Source organism: Ylistrum balloti, unplaced genomic scaffold (assembly GCF_031769215.1).
Source record: "Ylistrum balloti isolate Yb309-2 unplaced genomic scaffold, AGI_CSIRO_Ybal_v1 Utg370192, whole genome shotgun sequence".
NCBI classification, from domain to species: Eukaryota; Metazoa; Mollusca; class Bivalvia; order Pectinida; family Pectinidae; genus Ylistrum; species Ylistrum balloti.
This window is the reverse complement of record NW_026782171.1, coordinates 80,906-93,817: the sequence shown is the minus strand read 5'-3', so window position 1 is coordinate 93,817 and position 12,912 is coordinate 80,906. Positions and strand designations below refer to the sequence as shown.

Below are 12,912 nucleotides of genomic sequence, written 5' to 3'. Positions count from 1 at the left end.
TGTAGTTAAATGATTCAGACTCAAGTTTGGTCCCATGTCTGTAGTTAAATGATTCAGACTGAAGTTTGGTCCCATGTCTGTAGTTAAATGATTCAGACTGAAGTTTGGTCCCATGTCTGTAGTTAAATGATTCAGACTCAAGTTTGGTCCCATGTCTGTAGTTAAATGATTCAGACTGAAGTTTGGTCCCATGTCTGTAGTTAAATGATTCAGACTGAAGTTTGGTCCCATGTCTGTAGTTAAATGATTCAGACTCAAGTTTGGTCCCATGTCTGTAGTTAAATGATTCAGACTGAAGTTTGGTCCCATGTCTGTAGTTAAATGATTCAGACTGAAGTTTGGTCCCATGTCTGTAGTTAAATGATTCAGACTCAAGATTGGTCCCATGTCTGTAGTTAAATGATTCAGACTGAAGTTTGGTCCCATGTCTGTAGTTAAATGATTCAGACTCAAGTTTGGTCCCATGTCTGTAGTTAAATGGTTCAGATTGAAGTTTGGTCCCATGTCTCTAGTTAAATGATTCAGGCTGAAGATTGGTCCCATGTCTGTAGTTAAATGATTCAGACTGAAGTTTGGTCCCATGTCTGTAGTTAAATGATTCAGACTGAAGTTTGGTCCCATGTCTCTAGTTAAATGATTCAGACTGAAGATTGGTCCCATGTCTGTAGTTAAATGATTCAGACTGAAGTTTGGTCCCATGTCTGTAGTTAAATGATTCAGACTCAAGTTTGGTCCCATGTCTGTAGTTACATGATTCAGACTGAAGATTGGTCCCATGTCTGTAGTTAAATGATTCAGACTGAAGTTTGGTCCCATGTCTGTAGTTAAATGATTCAGACTGAAGTTTGGTCCCATGTCTGTAGTTAAATGATTCAGACTGAAGTTTGGTCCCATGTCTGTAGTTAAATGATTCAGACTGAAGTTTGGTCCCATGTCTGTAGTTAAATGATTCAGACTGAAGTTTGGTCCCATGTCTCTAGTTAAATGATTCAGGCTGAAGATTGGTCCCATGTCTGTAGTTAAATGATTCAGACTGAAGTTTGGTCCCATGTCTCTAGTTAAATGATTCAGGCTGAAGATTGGTCCCATGTCTGTAGTTAAATGGTTCAGACTCAAGTTTGGTCCCATGTCTGTAGTTAAATGATTCAGACTGAAGTTTGGTCCCATGTCTGTAGTTAAATGATTCAGACTCAAGTTTGGTCCCATGTCTGTAGTTAAATGGTTCAGACTGAAGTTTGGTCCCATGTCTGTAGTTAAATGGTTCAGACTCAAGTTTGGTCCCATGTCTGTAGTTAAATGGTTCAGACTCAAGTTTGGTCCCATGTCTGTAGTTAAATGATTCAGACTGAAGTTTGGTCCCATGTCTGTAGTTAAGTGATTCAGACTGAAGTTTGGTCCCATGTCTGTAGTTAAATGATTCAGACCCAAGTTTGGTCCCATGTCTGTAGTTAAGTGATTCAGACTGAAGTTTGGTCCCATGTCTGTAGTTAAATGATTCAGACTGAAGTTTGGTCCCATGTCTGTAGTTAAATGATTCAGACCCAAGTTTGGTCCCATGTCTGTAGTTAAATGGTTCAGACCCAAGTTTGGTCCCATGTCAGTAGTTAAATGATTCAGACTGAAGTTTGGTCCCATGTCTGTAGTTAAGTGATTCAGACTGAAGTTTGGTCCCATGTCTGTAGTTACATGATTCAGACTGAAGTTTGGTCCCATTTCTGTAGTTACATGATTCAGACTGAAGTTTGGTCCTATGTCTGTAGTTACATGATTCAGACTGAAGTTTGGTCCCATGTCTGTAGTTACATGATTCAGACTGAAGTTTGGTCCCATGTCTGTAGTTAAATGATTCAGACTGAAGTTTGGTCCCATGTCTGTAGTTAAATGATTCAGACTCAAGTTTGGTCCCATGTCTGTAGTTAAATGATTCAGACTGAAGTTTGGTCCCATTTCTGTAGTTACATGATTCAGACTCAAGTTTGGTCCCATGTCTGTAGTTAAATGGTTCAGACTGAAGTTTGGTCCCATTTCTGTAGTTAAATGGTTCAGACTGAAGTTTGGTCCCATGTCTGTAGTTAAATGATTCATACTCAAGTTTGGTCCCATTTCTGTAGTTAAATGGTTCAGACTCAAGTTTGGTCCCATTTCTGTAGTTAAATGGTTCAGACTGAAGTTTGGTCCCATGTTTGTAGTTAAATGATTCAGACTCAAGTTTGGTCCCATGTCTGTAGTTAAATGATTCAGACTCAAGTTTGGTCCCATTTCTGTAGTTACATGATTCAGACTCAAGTTTGGTCCCATGTCTGTAGTTAAATGGTTCAGACTGAAGTTTGGTCCCATTTCTGTAGTTAAATGGTTCAGACTGAAGTTTGGTCCCATGTCTGTAGTTAAATGATTCATACTCAAGTTTGGTCCCATTTCTGTAGTTAAATGGTTCAGACTCAAGTTTGGTCCCATTTCTGTAGTTAAATGGTTCAGACTGAAGTTTGGTCCCATGTCTGTAGTTAAGTGATTCAGACTGAAGTTTGGTCCCATGTCTGTAGTTAAATGATTCAGACTGAAGTTTGGTCCCATTTCTGTAGTTAAATGATTCTGACTCAAGTTTGGTCCCATGTCTGTAGTTACATGATTCAGACTGAAGTTTGGTCCCATGTCTGTAGTTACATGATTCAGACTCAAGTTTGGTCCCATGTCTGTAGTTACATGATTCAGACTCAAGTTTGGTCCCATGTCTGTAGTTAAATGATTCAGACTCAAGTTTGGTCCCATGTCTGTAGTTAAATGATTCAGACTGAAGTTTGGTCCCATGTCTGTAGTTAAATGATTCAGACTCAAGTTTGGTCCCATGTCTGTAGTTAAATGATTCAGACTCAAGTTTGGTCCCATGTCTGTAGTTAAATGGTTCAGACTGAAGTTTGGTCCCATGTCTGTAGTTAAATGATTCAGACTCAAGTTTGGTCCCATTTCTGTAGTTAAGTGATTCAGACTGAAGTTTGGTCCCATGTCTGTAGTTAAGTGATTCAGACTGAAGTTTGGTCCCATGTCTGTAGTTAAATGATTCATACTCAAGTTTGGTCCCATTTCTGTAGTTAAATGGTTCAGACTCAAGTTTGGTCCCATTTCTGTAGTTAAATGGTTCAGACTGAAGTTTGGTCCCATGTTTGTAATTAAATGATTCAGACTGAAGTTTGGTCCCATGTCTGTAGTTAAATGGTTCAGACTGAAGTTTGGTCCCATGTTTGTAATTAAATGATTCTGACTGAAGTTTGGTCCCATGTCTGTAGTTAAATGATTCAGACTGAAGTTTGGTCCCATGTCTGTAGTTAAATGATTCAGACTCAAGTTTGGTCCCGTTTCTGTAGTTAAATGATTCTGACTCAAGTTTGGTCCCATGTCTGTAGTTAAATGATTCAGACTGAAGTTTGGTCCCATGTCTGTAGTTAAATGATTCAGACTCAAGTTTGGTCCCATTTCTGTAGTTAAATGGTTCAGACTCAAGTTTGGTCCCATGTCTGTAGTTAAATGATTCAGACTCAAGTTTGGTCCCATGTCAGTAGTTAAATGATTCAGACTCAAGTTTGGTCCCATGTCTGTAGTTAAACGATTCAGACTGAAGTTTGGTCCCATGTCTGTAGTTAAATGATTCAGACTGAAGTTTGGTCCCATTTCTGTAGTTAAATGATTCAGACCCAAGTTTGGTCCCATGTTTGTAGTTAAATGGTTCAGACTGAAGTTTGGTCCCATGTCTGTAGTTAAATGATTCAGACTCAAGTTTGGTCCCATGTCAGTAGTTAAATGATTCAGACCCAAGTTTGGTCCCATGTCTGTAGTTAAATGATTCAGACTCAAGTTTGGTCCTATTTCTGTAGTTAAATGATTCAGACTCAAGTTTGGTCCCATGTCTGTAGTTAAATGATTCAGACCCAAGTTTGGTCCCATGTCTGTAGTTAAATGGTTCAGACTGAAGTTTGGTCCCATGTCTGTAGTTAAATGATTCAGACTCAAGTTTGATCCTATTTCTGTAGTTAAATGATTCAGACTCAAGTTTGGTCCCATGTCTGTAGTTAAATGATTCAGACCCAAGTTTGGTCCCATTTCTGTAGTTAAATGATTCAGACCCAAGTTTGGTCCCATGTCTGTAGTTAAATGGTTCAGACTGAAGTTTGGTCCCATGTCTGTAGTTAAATGATTCAGACTGAAGTTTGGTCCCATTTCTGTAGTTACATGATTCAGACTGAAGTTTGGTCCCATGTCTGTAGTTAAATGGTTCAGACTGAAGTTTGGTCCCATGTCTGTAGTTAAATGATTCAGACCCAAGTTTGGTCCCATGTCTGTAGTTAAATGATTCAGACCCAAGTTTGGTCCCATGTCTGTAGTTAAATGATTCAGACTGAAGTTTGGTCCCATGTCTGTAGTTAAATGATTCAGACCCAAGTTTGGTCCCATTTCTGTAGTTACATGATTCAGACTGAAGTTTGGTCCCATGTCTGTAGTTAAATGGTTCAGACTGAAGTTTGGTCCCATGTCTGTAGTTAAATGATTCAGACTGAAGTTTGGTCCCATGTCTGTAGTTAAATGATTCAGACTCAAGTTTGGTCCCATGTTTGTAGTTAAATGGTTCAGACTGAAGTTTGGTCCCATTTCTGTAGTTAAATGGTTCAGACTGAAGTTTGGTCCCATGTTTGTAGTTAAATGGTTCAGACTGAAGTTTGGTCCCATTTCTGTAGTTAAATGATTCAGACTGAAGTTTGGTCCCATGTCTGTAGTTAAATAATTCATACTCAAGTTTGGTCCCATGTCTGTAGTTAAATGATTCAGACTGAAGTTTGGTCCCATGTCTGTAGTTAAATGGTTCAGACTGAAGTTTGGTCCCATGTCAGTAGTTAAATGATTCAGACTGAAGTTTGGTCCCATGTCTGTAGTTAAATGATTCTGACTCAAGTTTGGTCCCATGTCTGTAGTTACATGATTCAGACTGAAGTTTGGTCCCATGTCTGTAGTTAAATAATTCATACTCAAGTTTGGTCCCATGTTTGTAGTTAAATGATTCTGACTCAAGTTTGGTCCCATGTCTGTAGTTAAATGATTCAGACTGAAGTTTGGTCCCATGTCTGTAGTTAAATAATTCATACTCAAGTTTGGTCCCATGTTTGTAGTTAAATGATTCAGACTCAAGTTTGGTCCCATGTCTGTAGTTAAATGATTCAGACTCAAGTTTGGTCCCATGTCTGTAGTTACATGATTCAGACTGAAGTTTGGTCCCATGTCTGTAGTTAAATAATTCATACTCAAGTTTGGTCCCATGTTTGTAGTTAAATGATTCAGACTCAAGTTTGGTCCCATGTCTGTAGTTAAATGATTCTGACTCAAGTTTGGTCCCATGTCTGTAGTTACATGATTCAGACTGAAGTTTGGTCCCATGTCTGTAGTTACATGATTCAGACTGAAGTTTGGTCCCATGTCTGTAGTTAAATGATTCAGACTCAAGTTTGGTCCCATGTTTGTAGTTAAATGGTTCAGACTGAAGTTTGGTCCCATGTCTGTAGTTAAATGATTCAGACTCAAGTTTGGTCCCATGTCTGTAGTTAAATGATTCAGACTGAAGTTTGGTCCCATGTCTGTAGTTAAATGGTTCAGACTGAAGTTTGGTCCCATGTCTGTAGTTAAATGATTCAGACTCAAGTTTGGTCCCATGTCTGTAGTTAAATGATTCAGACTCAAGTTTGGTCCCATGTCAGTAGTTAAATGATTCAGACTGAAGTTTGGTCCCATGTCTGTAGTTAAATGGTTCAGACTGAAGTTTGGTCCCATGTCTGTAGTTAAATGATTCAGACTCAAGTTTGGTCCCATGTCTGTAGTTAAATGATTCAGACCCAAGTTTGGTCCCGTTTCTGTAGTTAAGTGATTCAGACTGAAGTTTGGTCCCATGTCTGTAGTTAAATGATTCAGACTCAAGTTTGGTCCCATGTCAGTAGTTAAATGATTCAGACTGAAGTTTGGTCCCATGTCTGTAGTTAAATGGTTCAGACTGAAGTTTGGTCCCATGTCTGTAGTTAAATGATTCAGACTCAAGTTTGGTCCCATGTCTGTAGTTAAATGATTCAGACCCAAGTTTGGTCCCGTTTCTGTAGTTAAGTGATTCAGACTGAAGTTTGGTCCCATGTCTGTAGTTAAATGATTCATACTCAAGTTTGGTCCCATGTCTGTAGTTAAATGATTCAGACTCAAGTTTGGTCCCATTTCTGTAGTTAAATGGTTCAGACTGAAGTTTGGTCCCATGTCTGTAGTTAAATGATTCAGACTGATAATATATTCCTAACTAACTCTTAATACAAAGTTTGTATCTTTAGTTTTACCAGTAAGTCATTACTTTGGGTCTAGATCTATTTCTTTGGCAAGACTTTACATTTGCATTTAGCTCTGGATCATTTTGCAAGTGAGAGCACATGAAAGTTTTACAAATATTTTCTTACTGAAATTCCTGATAAAATTGAGCTATGTTGACCTGGAACAGAGAAATCTTTCTATATTATATACGTATTATAATGTACAATTCCTTATCATACATGAATGCATATAATCTTTGAATTATAAAACTCGCTGTTTATACAACAGACGGAGGATTTTGGCATTCATTGTCAGTCAGTCATATTTAAATCTTGTTGAATTTCCTCTACTGCTCTGAATAAGCCTGAAATGTATGTCAACTCAGTGTGAAATGAAACCAAGTAGAATTAAGTCTTTAATTGCTGTTCAACAATATCCCCAATTGTAATTAAAATTCAAGGACATTTAAACCTGACAGCACATATGTGTAAACATTCGGTTTCCTTGGATCATAATATTGAAGAGTGATTGATTACATTATTATGTATACAAACTTACGGTGAATTATGTATAAACAAGAATTAGGGTTTGAATTGGACAAAGGTGACTGTACCCTGATGTTATACCAATTGTAATAGGTTTTAAGGATACAGAAATGTACATGTAGTACGTTATGTATTGTATATGTAGGTATATGTATTGTGCTGAAGTCACCCCATGATGGTTAAACATAAAAATAACAGCTTTAAATATTACCGTCGATATCCAGTTATATGCCAACCCATATCCATTGCTGATGAATAGAATTACTAATAAATACTTTTAATAAGCTGACTCCCTGACTTTGTTGATGTAGCTGAATTAGGCAGCTTAATTCATTATTTAGCACTGCTGTATCTAATGCTAAATTTGTGCTAAAAGGTGCTTTTCTTTTGTCTTTTGTAAAAAATATTTTGAGTCAGAATTTAAATATTGGCACTTCAAAACCTTGTTGCAGGATAATTAATGCTGTCAATATTCATAAGTTGTACTGCTTTTCTGTTTTTTGTCTTTTTTTAAATGTTTTGAGTCAGAATGTACATGTTGGCTCCTAGAAGCCTTGTTGCAGGATAATTACTGTCAATATTTATAAGTTGTACTGTGAAATTGATGAAATACAAGTAGAGAATGACTAATGTAGACATTTGAGATTGTATAAATAAGTCATTTAGTGTTTATAGCTTAATGTATGCTACGTTTTCAATAGTGTCAAATTGACATCATTTTATGACATTTGTGTAAATATTGTAACCTTGTGTTACAACATTACTTTTTGTGTACTGAATTAATCTTAAGATAGAAATTTGACGAATCTAGTTAAGACCAATTTTAGAGTGTAATGAATGTGGATTGAATGACACAAGTGAATCAGTGCAACATCTGTCACAGCTGAACAGTCGTGCGACAATTAGAATTTAAAACTATGTGGCACTAACCAGAGATGTATACCCCTTGTTCCATTGTGTGACCCTAACCAGAGAGGTATGTCCCTTGTTCCATTGTGTGACCCTAACCAGAGAGGTATGCCCCTTGTTCCATTGTGTGGTCCTAACCAGAGAGGTATACCCCTTGTTCCATTGTGTGACCCTAACCAGAGAGGTATACCCCTTGTTCCACGGTGTGACCATAACCAGAGAGGTATACCCCTTGTTCCATTGTGTGACCCTAACCAGAGAGGTATACCCCTTGTTCCACTGTGTGACCCTAACCAGAGAGGTATACCCCTTGTTCCATTGTGTGGTCCTAACCAGAGAGGTATACCCCTTATTCCATTGTGTGACCCTAACCAGAGAGGTATACCCCTTGTTCCACTGTGTGGTCCTAACCAGAGAGGTATACCCCTTGTTCCATTGTGTGGTCCTAACCAGAGAGGTATACCCCTTGTTCCATTGCGTAGTCCTAACCAGAGAGGTATACCCCTTGTTCCACTGTGTGGTCCTAACCAGAGAGGTATACCCCTTGTTCCATTGTGTGGTCCTAACCAGAGAGGTATACCCCTTGTTCCATTGTGTGGTCCTAACCAGAGAGGTATACCCCTTATTCCATTGTGTGACCCTAACCAGAGAGGTATACCCCTTGTTCCACTGTGTGGTCCTAACCAGAGAGGTATACCCCTTGTTCCATTGTGTGGTCCTAACCAGAGAGGTATACCCCTTGTTCCATTGCGTAGTCCTAACCAGAGAGGTATACCCCTTGTTCCATTGTGTGACCCTAACCAGAGAGGTATACCCCTTATTCCATTTTGTGGCCCTAACCAGTTAGATCAGACTTATTTTCCACTGTGCAGCACAATTTAGATTTCAAAGGTACTGTACCTAATCTGAAGTGAGGTCTGCTCAGTCTGCATCACAAGGACACTAAATCAGTGAGGCTAGAAGAAAGATTTGTCAGTCCATGTCACTAGCCAGTACACAGTGTTTCCATATATAGGAAGTTTGATTACTTTGAAGAGTACTTAATGCTGCACAAACAGACCTATCTTATGTGTAGTGTTATTGACCTAACAACAAATCTACAGCTACTCTTTCACCTGCATGGAAGCTGGTACACAGCAAATCTTAAAAATATTTGTTTTCAAATGGGTGCTTTTAAGTGCAAGATGATTTTCCCCACATGACTACTTAAATATCAAAGTCAAGGTTAAAATTATCATCATTTATCATGTTAAGTCCATTGTCCCTGGGTCAAAGGTCAATTATTGTGGAACAAAAGTTTGCTTTGAAATGAAGAACCAATGTTGATTTGTATCACAGGGGTGATTTGTTCGGATTAAAGATCAACGGTGGTTTGATCAAAGGTCAAGGTTCAATGTGGAATTCCGAGGTTCAAAGTCATTAGGTTACAAGTAGGGAGGTTAGATGTGTAATCTCCTGGTTCAAGATGATAAGTTTGAAGGTAGAAGTAACATGTAAAATCTTCTTACTAATTAAGTAATGAATGTTTGTTAGCTTGTTTGTCGCAAAGTTATGAAAAAAAAATTCTGGTAATTCAGGTGGTTGAGTATGAGTTTATCATGAATGTGTTTTTAAATGTGCTTATTTGTTACAGACTGGGTCAACTGGAAACAAGGGTCTATGTAGACAATGGAGAATTACCTGTTATGGTTAAAGATCTCAAACTGAAAGTCGAACAATTCAAGGAGAAACTTGAGGTAAATATCTTACATAACAATCAGTCATAGAGGTAAATATCTTACATACAGGAACCAGCAGTGATAGATTTATATATAGTGCATGATAGATATAAACAAATGATTAAGAGATTATATTGTCAGTAAACATCTTGGTTGTGTTGGATTTCTTACAATTTCATTTCCATTTTATATTTGAATTTCTGAAACTCACGAATGTTCTCATTCTAGCTTGCTAAAAATATCAAACATACTCATTTTTACACCAGTGAGTGTTTTATCACTCTTAATCAACTCCAGAAATCTTTACAGAAAACTCCAGTAATTCATTTAAAATGAAAACACTTCAAAGACGTCAAGCTGGAAAGTTTAAATAACATATTTCATACTAATCTAAAACAAACCCCACTTTATCAAATATCCATCACTTTGTTTTCCTTGATTCTTTATTGATAAGGGGTCATTTTAAAACTCCATTTACAGAAACTTCTGCTATAGTAGGATAAATGTTAAGAGGTCATGATAATGTTTAGGTCATGGAACAGCATCACCAATTATTTGACATTTGTCCCATACTTAATTGTGTACGGTGTTGCCCCCAATGACATGACTGAAATCACCTTCATTTCGAAAGAGTTCCTAATTTCAATAACTACTATATCTACTATGATTTGTTTTGGGTTAATAGAAATGTTGTACACATAATGTGTTACTGCTTAATTCTTGCTATTCTAGAGTGTGGATCACTTGAGCTGGCTTGGACTTACTAAAGATATATCCTGTGGTACGTCACTTAAACCTTTCTGGGACAAGACCCAATCCAATCGCAAAACTGAACAGCACTCCAAATTAGTGTTCGACAAGTTCAAGAAAATGAGGTAATAACAAATGTAATCAACCCTTCTTTCACATCACCTGCTACCAGCTTGATAGACTAATAGCATGTACATCTAACACCATACTGTATAATCATATATTTTTGTGGGACTCAATTTCCATGGTGTTTCTAAAAAAATTACTTTTGGTGGACACTTAATTTCATGGTCTAAAAAAGTTTTTAAGAAAATAGATCTTCTGATACTGCTGTTAACAGTTTGTGAATAAGGAATTCCTAGATTAAGAATACCCATGAAATTGATGAAAATAAATCCCTCACAAAAATTTATGATTTTACAGTACCATATTCATTTAATTATAAACATAGGGTGTGTTTAACTTATAGACTATAACTGTGATGCTGTATGATACAATGGAGTGTCTTCAAGTGTTTGATCTGTCTGTATTCTCTGTCCATTCACGTCTGCCTGTTTGTTCCTTATTTTTTTTTATATAAACCATTGTGATTAACTCTTAAACTATTTCTGTGATGCTGTATGATGTCATAATGTAGAGTCTTGGAGTGTTTATTCTGAATGTTTGTCCGTCCATCCACATCTGTCTCGCAGTCTGTTCACTGTATTTCATCTATTGCAACCTGTTTGTTTAACTATTTTCTGTAATGTTGTATAATGCCATGCATCCTTCAGATATTACACAGTACCAATCTGTTTGTATGTTTATTTCACATCAAAGATGGAAAGGATGACAGCTAGATAGTATGCCCATGCTGTTCCTAGTTGACCCCCAGAGACTGATGGGCGGAATCAAATTGACTCAGATTTTAAATTTATCAACAATGATAAGCCCATGCATCCACAGTAATAATCAGCACATATAAATTTCAATTAGAGCAATCATAGTTCAATGCAATACTTTCAAAGTGTAAAATAATTTTAATCTATTATATATGATTTCCAGTTATTTTTTTCGATATCAGCCCTAAACTGTTTACAACTAAGAACAATACAAGGTTTAAACAAGGCTTCTGAATCATTCTAATCTAGAAAGATATAAAAGCAATATCAGTTACATTTTCCATATGATTCTTATTTTCTGTCATAGAGACAGATAAATATTTGAGGCATTTGAACTATTGACGATTATAAGAAACATTTATTTTTTATTGCTTGTCATGTTTATCGCAGTTATTTTTTATTTGACTTTAAAAAAAACCATGTTACGAATAAAAGGAACATTGAAAAGACTAATTACCAGCATTTGTCATCAAATCACTAAAACAAACAGATACAGACATGAGGGTTATTTTCCTGCTGTTGACGTAGATATGGAAGAATATAAGGTCACGTCATCTATCAATAATGAATTTCATATCCACCGCAATGATATTAATGCTGATGTACTGAATTTAATCAGAATTTTATTGGTTCTTTCTGCCATTAAATCCGAGGTTCGTGCTGGTGCACCAAAAATCAGTGCTTGTGTCCTGCTCTGCAGGGAGGGAGTAATACTTGCTTCTGCTGTCATACTTGATATTGGAAGCTTAACTTGACAGGCAACTTAATTAAGGATATGATATTTTCTTCTCTTTTTAAAGAGATTTTCTTTCTCTGATGTCTTTCTTGACACTGCTTCATATTTAGTCCTTTGATGGAGCATTCACCCACTGTGAGGAAGACTTTACATTCCTGAAGTTTGTCCTCAGTGTACTGAATTCTCCCTGAAGTTAATGTACTGAAATTCACCTGAAGTTAATGCTAGTGTACTAAAAATTTACCTGACAAAAGTGCTAGTGTACTGAATTTCTGATGTTAATGATAGTGTACTGAATTCCACTTGAAATTAGTACTAGTGCACCGAAATCCACCTGAAATTAGTGCTAGTGTACTGAAATCCATGTGAACTTAGTGCTAGTGTACTGAAGAAATCCATCTGAAGTTAGTGTTGTACTAAAATCCACCTGATATAAGAGCCAGTGTTTTGAAAACCTGATATTAGTGATGATGTACAACAATCCACCTGACATATGAGCAATTATACTGAATTCCACCTGAAATTAGTGTTAGGGTACTGAAGAAATCCACATAAAGTTAGTTTAATGAATTCCACCTGACATAAGAGCAAGTATATGGAAATCCACATAAAATTAGTGATAATGTATTGGAATCCATATGAAATTAGTGCTGGTTTACTAAAATCCACTTGATATAAGTGCTAGTGTACTTAAATCTACCTGATGCAAGTGCAAGTGCACTCAAATCTACCAGACATAAGTGCAGTTGTACTGTATGGAAATTGCCTGCGCGAAGCTCGTGTTAACAATGTGTGATTCATTTGGATTAGAATTTCATGTAAGATTCTCTTTATCATGATGCATTGTCCTAAAAATGTGTTGGATTTTTATGCTATTTTTATGTAATCACTTCACATATCCAGCATTATTACAACAATGTAATTTGAAGTTGATATTCTGCCATGATTCAACAGTTTTTTTTCCGCCCCTTATGAGCTTTAAGTCTGAGCTTCAGATTACCACCAATCTAATTTTATTAGAAGCTAAGTAAATCATAATGCTACAATGC

The 12,912-nt window shown here is 36.8% G+C and overlaps 1 protein-coding gene across 1 annotated transcript in view; it reads left to right on the top strand.

Annotated features, from left to right (window-relative positions):
* Window positions 1–12,912, top strand: part of LOC132551306 (high affinity cGMP-specific 3',5'-cyclic phosphodiesterase 9A-like) — a 54,535-nt gene that overhangs the window by 25,296 nt on the left and 16,327 nt on the right. The window contains exons 4-5 of the mRNA XM_060215432.1: window positions 9,412–9,514; window positions 10,229–10,371. Of these exons, the coding sequence (XP_060071415.1) occupies window positions 9,412–9,514; window positions 10,229–10,371 (246 nt within the window). The remainder of the gene's footprint in view (window positions 1–9,411; window positions 9,515–10,228; window positions 10,372–12,912) is intronic.